An 8783-nucleotide genomic window follows, 5' to 3' on the forward strand; every position below is an offset into this window, starting at 1 on the left:
AACTGCCCTTCTCTATAAGTGCCCTGAGCCCTAGGCCTCCCTGCATTTGCATATGCCATTTCTTCCCCCTGGACTTCCTTTACCGTCACCATCCTCACCCCCCAGCACCATGGTGAGCACTCTGCCCTGAATGCCTCTGGCCTGGTAAAGATCCTTCCTCCATCCCTGCCCCTCACCTCTGAACCATAGGTCCTGGTGGACAGAGGCCGTGGCCATGGTTCTAACAAGCACAAGCCTTCACTTTCCTCCCATTGTCTTCACAGCTGTCACCTACAGCTGTTTATTTTCTACATGGAGCTGGGCTAAGGCAGAGTGAGGCTCAGCTGAGGGGCCCTGGGTGGCCTCTGCAGGATAGCTGGGATGCAGGTGCAATCAGGATCAGGAGACCAGACATCTAGTGGCAAGGAAAAAAACCAAGACTCTACAAGGGGAAGGGGGCTGCCCAAGGGCACACACAAAGGAGGGACAGAAACAAGTCTGAGCCCAGGGCTCCAGACTCCCAGCCTGTGTCGTTCCTGGGGCCCCATGTTGCCTCCAGCGCAGGACCCGCTGGAAGCAGCTGGATGGGCATGGGAGGAAGGGCCCCAGGGTCCTCTTTTCAGCCCCACCTTTGTCCTTTCAGCTCATCACTCTGAGAACAAACCCAGACGCAGCAACTCAGAACAGACGATTCCAGTTCACTCAGAATCAGAAGAAAGAAGATTCTAAAACCTCCACCTCAGTCACCAGCGTGAACCAAGCAAGCACGTCCCGCCTAGAGGGCCTGCAGTCAGAAAACCATCGCCTGCGAATGAAGATCACAGAGGTACCTCCCACAGCACTGGTCGCCAGGGCCCCTTCCTCCCATTTGAGTCCCTCTGCCCTGTGCAGGGACTTTCCGGGCTGCCGCTCCCCACCACGTCCCCTCTAGAGCATCCCCACATCATGGCCGTGCAGTCTCATCTACCGTCGTTATGGCTGCAAGAACCAAAAGGAACATGAACTAGACAGATACAGTTTGTCAGAATCTGACAGGAGTTTATTACCCACCTAGCCCAGGCTCTGGGGTCCAGCAATGCCCGATTCAAGATATCCTCAGAAAGAAAGGAGTTCTTAAAGATTTGTGATTATACTTGTGAGTTGGGAAAACTCAGTTTTCCACCTGGGGCCAGGGCAGGGGCTGGGCCGGGGGCTCTGACTCAGCGGGAGCCTTTGTTTTCTAGCTGGACAAAGACTTGGAAGAGGTCACCATGCAGCTGCAGGACACGCCAGAAAAGACCACCTACATTAAACAGAACCACTACCAAGAACTCAATGACATCCTCAACCTGGGGAACTTCACTGAGAGCACAGGTAAGAGGAGGTGGGACCCCTGGGTATGAGACACTAGCCGTCCATTTTACAGATGAAGAAACTGAGGCTCAGAGAGGGGGGTGGGGCAGGTCTGAAGTCACACAAGCCAAGCTGGAGTATCTGGAACCCACATCTACTGAGCGCAGTTCAGTGTTTGTTTGGAGCCCCACCTGGGGATCCACCTATGCACGGGGCTTCTTTTTCTCAGTCCCTTGGGCTCCAGTTCCATGTGTACCCCACATGGCCAGCATTCCCAGCGTTCTGACTGGGGGCACATTGTTCTTAGTGAATAAGGTACTCATAATTCTTCCAACATTTCACAGTTTCAAACACACCTCATCAACGTACAGGAAAGGAACGGTCAGTAAGATGACATGACATTCGATCCCACCAACCACCTGGGAAATAACACAGTCCATTTTTTGCCTACATTTAGGCAAAATTTTAAAAAGATTACCAGTGTTGATAAGAGCGTATGGAAATGGACACTGTCCTGCAATGTTTTGGAAGTCGGTCTGGCACTCTCCAAAAGTCTGATGTTAAGCCCCTTGACTAGCAATTCCCCTAGCGGGAGGCTTCCCCTTGGAAATAATCCCACAGGGTCAAAGGTATAGACGCGTAGTGCTTATCATAACACTACTTGTAGGCGAGAAAAGCTGGAATTAACTTACATGTTCATCATTTGGAGTGGTTTCATGAATTATGATACAGCAAAACAAGGCATATAATACGGTTATTAAAAAGTAAGGTGCATCTCTTTGTACAGATATGGAAAGATCTCTAAATGAGAAAAGCAGTATGAAGACAAGCATTATGATACAATATGCACACACATGTATGTGTACATATGTGTGTGTGTGTGTGTAAGTGCATTTTTCAAAAGGTCTGGTAGAACAAACACCAGATTGTTAACAGTATCCACCTGTGGGAAAGGGACAATATGTGTGGAGAGTGGGTGAGAAGGGATTCTTTTATGTTTCATTTTATATACTTCTCTACTGTTTGCATCTTGTCATTAGCATATATTCATTAATTTTATAAAATTTGTTTAAATCAATGAAAAATCTTTAGTTTTATTCTTATTACAAAAGAATTATTATATAATTCTTATTATATTAGATGTTGATTGTTTAAAAATGTCTAGATTCAGATAAGTAACAAGGAAACTGAAAGAATAAAAATTATTCCTGATTATTTTAGTATCTAGTAAAGGTGAGCATTTCAAATTAGTGGAGAAAAATGAATTATTCAATAAATTTCATTGGGATAAATGGGTAGCCATCTGGAAAAGAATAAAGTTAGATCCTTACCTCACAACTTACACAAAAATAAATTCCAGATGGATAAAAGATTTAAATATAAAAAGTGAAAACCATGAATGTACTAGAAGAAACCATAGGAGAATTTCTTTTGTAATCTCAGCAGGAGGGAAACCTTTTCAGTTTGATGCAAAACAGAGAAACCATAAAAAAAAAGTTGATGAATTTAAATACAAAAGAAATTTTGTTAACAATGTGAAAGCCATCATAAGTACAGTCAAAAAATCAAACTAAGCCAAAAAATATTATCTCAGGTAATAAGCTTATTCTCTTATATAAAAAGAAATTATATGTAATTATATACAAAGTATATGTAACTATATACAAACTAATAAGAAAAAGACCAACAAACCAAAAGAAAAATGGGCAAAAGAGAGTTCTCATTAAAGGAAATACAAGTGGTTCTTATGTTTATGAAAAGATGCTCAGTCTCCCTCCTCATTAAAGGAATGCAAATTAATTTGCACAGAAATACCATTTTTACCTATAAGACTAACAAAGATCAGAGATCAAAAAGTTGCTGAGAGTGGGAGGCAACAGGTGGCGAAACACTGCTGCCCGAAATAGAAATTGTTCTGACCCAGCAACTCCAATTTGGGAATTTATCCTAAGGATATACAGTCAACTCTCATTACTCACAGTAATCGTGTTCTACAAAGTCCCTGTGAACTGTGAATTCCTAGCAGAGACACAGGGTTAGGTTCCTGCAAGCCTCTCCCAGGTGGACATTTTCATCAACTGATCAATACATAATTTTGTTTTATGTGTGTTTCTACTGGAAGACACCTTGTTTAATAAACATTGTTGATTCATTAACACTGAACTCATAGCCAACAGCACTGTAACTCATATCTGAACAACACATCTAACGCACATTTTCTCCATCTGGCACATCACGGCTTAGGAGAACACTGGATAGCACTTCAGCACTAGGCTTGGGAGCCATTTTAAACAGCGAAAGCACCAACACAACGCACAAAAATGTGAAAAACGTGGTACTTCATAGACCACAATAAGGATACTTATTTATAATATGAGAGGTAAAACAAGAAGGCAGAGCCTTGTTCAACCTCAGCTGGGAGAGCGACTCAGATTTTTGATGCTGTGTGTGTGTTATCGAATAACAGTGAAAGCACCACGAGTATTGACTCTGGGGTTACAAATAAATTTTAGCAAGTAGGCGAGTTCACAAACACAGAATCTATGAATGAAGAGGATTGACTGTATTCACATGGATGCAAAATGACACACATGTAAGGCTGCCCTAACCCTAACCCTGCAGCAGAAAAAGAAAACACCCATACTCTTTTTTAATATAAATTTACTTATTTTGGCTGTGTTGGGTCTTAGTTGCTGCGCACGGGCTTTCTCTAGTTGCGGCGAGTGGGGGTACTCTTCATTGTGGTGCACAGGCTTCTCATTGCAGTGGCTTCTCTTGTTGCGGAACATGGGCTCCTCTTGTTGCGGAACATGGGCTCTAGGCACGCGGGCTTCAGTAGTAATGGCTTGAGGGCTCTAGAGCGCAGGCTCAGTAGTTGTGGCGCACGGGCTTAGCTGCTCTGTGGCATGTGGGATTCCTGGACCAGGGCTCGAACCCATGTCCCCTGCACCATGTCTTAACCACTGTGCCACCAGGGAAGCCCAACACCCATACTCTTTTCCAAACCAAATGAATCCACATCTCTTAGGTGGGGGCCATGTTTTTATATTTCATATTTCTTTAGTTCTCTCCAGGTGGTTCTGAAGCACAAAGATGGTTGAGAGCATCATGTTTTGTGGCTACACAGTATTTCTGTGAATGGAGGCCCCATACGTACATATTAGTCTGTAACTAATCCATTATTACCCGACAAATTCGGGTTAATTTCAACTTTCTGATATTGTAAACAATGTGGATTTGAACATCTTTTGTATAGTTTCACAAACATCCTTAATTATTTCTTTGGGATAGTTCCTGAAAGTGGAAATTCTGGGTAAAACACATACTTTTTATAGTGTTTGATGCTTATTGACAGTACCTGCCAGAAAGATTATGCCGGTTTATACTCCCACCAGCAGTTTACTATTATTATTCTTTTCAGACTTAGCAATCTTATGGAAAATATACCTTGGAGTTCTTTTTTTTCTTTGTCATTATATTCCTAATGCACCCGTGAAAAGGACCTTCATATTAGAACCTCTCATTTCTAAGTTATGTTGCCTACATTTGTCGACTCGATTCCCTTTTTTTCTTGGAGAAAGGGAGGTCCCACGGCACACTATCCACATCCCCAGCACGCCACTTCCATCCCTGGACAGGGGCTTCTAGGCTCCCTGCCTTGGTCTCAGGAGAGTGGCTCAGGGACCATGGCTTAGAGAACACAAAGGGAAGATGGGCTCTTTTGCATTCTCTCTCCTTGGGCAGTATCCTAAAAATGACTGCACTGTTGATTTTTAAAAATTAAGTTTACAGAATTATTGCAGTATTGTTGTTTTGCATTCAGATGGGGGAAAGGCCATTTTAAAAAACCACCTCGATCAAAATCCCCAGCTACAGTGGAACACGACAGAGCCCTCTCGAACATGCAAAGATCCTATAGAAGATATAAACTCCCCAGAACAGTAAGTACCTTCTCCTTCAGAATTACTGCCCAAGACTACATTCCTCCTACACAAGAGTTTACATTTGGCACCATGTTTTCACATGCATTACTTTATTTGAACTCTACAGTAATCTCATGATGCAGGTCAAATTACACTGCTTATATTACACATAAGACGACTAATATTCAAAGAGGGGAGGTGACTTGCCAAAGCTTACCAGTTGCTAAATGCAGGAGATGATAGGATTTGAACTTGGGTCTCTCCAACATCAAATCCCATGTTCTCTGCCTTTGTTACATATAAAATGAATACATTTACTTAACACCAATTTACTGAGACCTACTATGTATCAAGCACAGCACTGAAGAAAACAGACAAAAATCCTTCCCTTCATGGAGTTTACATTCTATCTGGGAAGACAATATCTTAACAAAAAAGCAAAACCTAGTATGTTATGTTAAATGATAGGTGCTTTGGAGAAAAACTAAGCAGGAAAGGAGTTAGGGAGTATAATTTTACACAGGGAGGTCAGAGCAAACTTGGTGAGGTGACATCTAAGCAAAGACCTGGACATCTCCAGTAGCTTTGTCCCCACTGGCAATTTTTAGTTCTTCCCAGTTTACAGCAGATTAGAAGCAGCAATTAGAAATGTCAACTCTGAAACTTGTTCCCTGGGAAGTGACAACAAGGGGAGAGGAACCAGCAAAGGGAGCCCAATCACCAACTGCAGTGTCATTTGGGGCCATTTAGTCTTAGAGCTAGTAGCCTCTCAACCCAATTAGCTCCAGGGCCTCGCAGCTGACAGTCCAATATAATTACTGATGGTTACATGGCATTCATCAGTGGTCTACCTATTAGTTGCCTGCACCACAGTGCAAGCACCTTGAGGGTAAGGTTTAAGTCCTTCCTATGTCCCTTGGACTGAACACAGCTTCCAGCACTGAGTAGGTTTTTGGCAATGAATTAATGAAAAGGCAAACAGGATCCCAGCAGACAGCAGAATGAGTGGCTCTGACAACCACACACAGATGCCCACCCTGCCTGGGATGCTCAGACAGAACACCCTTTCCCAGGTCAAGTTCATTCTTCAGCTCCCCATTTTCCTGGACTCTGCCAACACCAATGACATTACACAAGCTCAACTTTAATTTCCAAATGAAGTCTCCAACACACTAATCTCTCATGAGCACCTGGGAAGGGTCTCTTGGGAGAAGCCCTTCTGGCCAGCAGGTCCTTAGGGAGTGGGGGCAGCACTGCATCTGTCCCCATCCATCTCAGAACCCCACCAATGCATACACCCCAGGGCGCACCCTGGTGGGCTGAGGCAGCCTCTGTGAGTTGATTTGCCACCCCACAAAGCACTGTGGTTCAACAGAAGAAGCAAGAGTCACACCTTCCCCAGTTCTGGTTGTTTCTGTGAGCAAGTTACACAAACTCTGTACCCTTCTCTCATCTTTATAATGGGAACAGCAGTGCTTCTTTTGCCTATTGGGTTTTGTGAAGGTCTGGGGTTTTTCCCACCTGAGTTGCCAGGCCTGGGGAACACAAGGAGGCCTGAGAGTTCAGGGAATGCAACTTCCCAGATGCAGTGGGAAACTGCACAAAACACAGCCGAGCAGGGGAGCAGTGGCCTGGGCACATCAGCCAAAGCAGCCTTCACAACAAATAAGGTGATTTACTCTCCTGCCTGCTGGTCACGAGGACTGATGAGAAGGCAAGCGGAACGGTGTGGCGGTGAGCAGGTAGTCAGAAGGCTGCTCCCTCTTCACTCCGCTCCTCCATCAGTCCTGTTTACCCAGCCCCTGACTGAGCCCGGCCTCAGATTTTTTTCTGGCTGCCTTTCCGGGAATTTACCAGAAGTTCCTTGTTCTGGGGGCATAGAGAAGGAAGGAGCTCACTCTCTGAGGGGGTTAGCACAAAAACGATGACATTTAAACTGGATCTTAGAGGGAAAGCAGTCATCAGATGGGAAAGCAGAGGAAGCGCTATCTAGGCCGGGGAAACAGCATGTGCAGAGGCATGGAAGATGACTCCCCATAAGCAGGGTTTTAGGGGAAACTAGCCACCAGAGGGTAATAAGGCTTTCGGGGAGAGGGGGTAGAAGGTTCACCTGGAGAATTTGACAAGGGGCAGATCTTGGGGAGCCCTGAATACCCCATCCCAGTGTTGGAGCGAAAACGCTAGTCACCAAAGAAGCCGAAAGACCAGGAAGGAACCTTTTTGGAATTGGCCCAGCAAGAGGGACTGAGGTCCTGAACAAGAGACAGTGGCAGAGAAGCCAATAAGGAAGGACAGAGCAGCTGAGAAGCCTTTCCGGGATGGAACCCAAAGCCAAGGCCATTCGGGGACTGGCAAGAGTAGCGAATGAGAGCTGTCTGGGTTTGCAGCAAAGCCCTGTTCGAAGGGCAAGGCCTTATTCTTAAAAATCACTGGAAGCTCGAGAAGCCTGCCTCCTCCTTGCTGCTGTTGCTCTGGTTATTCCCGGGGCAGCAGCTGGCACAGGCAGGCCTGCATTAAACACCTGCCAGATGGATGAGTGGTTAGATGACAGGATGGACAGATCTTGGATTCAGAGAGAAGTTAGCTTCTTAGCACCACCATCAGCTTCTTAGCCAAAGCGACTCCAAAGGCCTTCCTGGTGAGCAGCCCACTAGCCTTCACTAACACCCCCCTTCCTTCTCTCCCTGCCACAGCATCCAGCGCCGGCTGTCCCTCCAGCTCCCCATCCTCCACCACGCCTACCTCCCGTCCATTGGAGGCGTGGACGCCAGCTGTGTCAGCCCCTGCGTCAGCCCCACCGCCAGCCCCCGCCACAGACACGTGCCACCCTCCTTCCGAGTTATGGTCTCGGGCCTGTGAGGGCGGGAGGCCTGGGGCCGGGGCCTCCCCCGCGACGGAACCACACGGAGCAGAGGCATCTGCTACAGGAACCCTGTCAGCTCTGGCCGCGGAGAAGCTGGCGCCACGGCTGGCCTTGCGGGACTGCTCGATGGCACGGAGTGCACAAGATGGGGGGCACTTGGCACCTGACCTCGCGCCTTATTTGTGAAGTTTTCATTCTTTCACAAAGAAGAGGAATGAAAATGACTTCTTCCTTAATGTCTGCAAAGGAGGAGGAGCTAGGATATTTGAAACTTGGCAAAAAAAAAATCCTAGACAAGGAGAAAGTCACTAGAACTCCAGCTAGAAGTCACTGAGTGGCCCTGAGCAGCCTTGAAAAGAGGCAAGGGGCTTCTGGAGAAACCGCCTCTGCCTCTGCACACATGCCACCGGCTGTGGCCTCCCAAGCCAGCCCTTCTCCCCTCTGGGGAAGGAGGTGGGCAGGGCAGCCAGGCTCCCAGCTGCCAATCCAGCCAACCCCAGCCTTCCTGGAACAGGGAGTCTACAGGGAGGGCAGCCGGGCACAGCTCTGTGGGCCGAGGGCTGGGGTACCGGAGCAGGCTGACTCGCATGCCTCCCGGTGGGACTTACTCTCTGATAAATGCCACACATTAATACAATAACACCCGTTCCGGGACCGTGGGGATTTAGGGCACGTCACTGCAGACA

The 8783-nt window shown here is 46.6% G+C and overlaps 1 protein-coding gene across 1 annotated transcript in view; it reads left to right on the top strand.

The window, feature by feature from the left end:
- The window catches only part of GABBR2 (gamma-aminobutyric acid type B receptor subunit 2), a gene marked incomplete at both ends in the record, with an annotated part of 365749 nt that extends 357656 nt beyond the window's left edge, over nucleotides 1-8093 (top strand). The window contains 4 exons of the mRNA XM_082657435.1: nucleotides 623-805; nucleotides 1203-1332; nucleotides 5135-5252; nucleotides 7928-8093. Coding sequence (XP_082513561.1) covers nucleotides 623-805; nucleotides 1203-1332; nucleotides 5135-5252; nucleotides 7928-8093 — 597 coding nt within the window. The remainder of the gene's footprint in view (nucleotides 1-622; nucleotides 806-1202; nucleotides 1333-5134; nucleotides 5253-7927) is intronic.
- Between the last annotated feature and the right edge of the window lie 690 nt (nucleotides 8094-8783).

Source organism: Grampus griseus, assembly GCF_964374135.1.
Source record: "Grampus griseus genome assembly, chromosome: 6".
NCBI classification, from domain to species: Eukaryota; Metazoa; Chordata; class Mammalia; order Artiodactyla; family Delphinidae; genus Grampus; species Grampus griseus.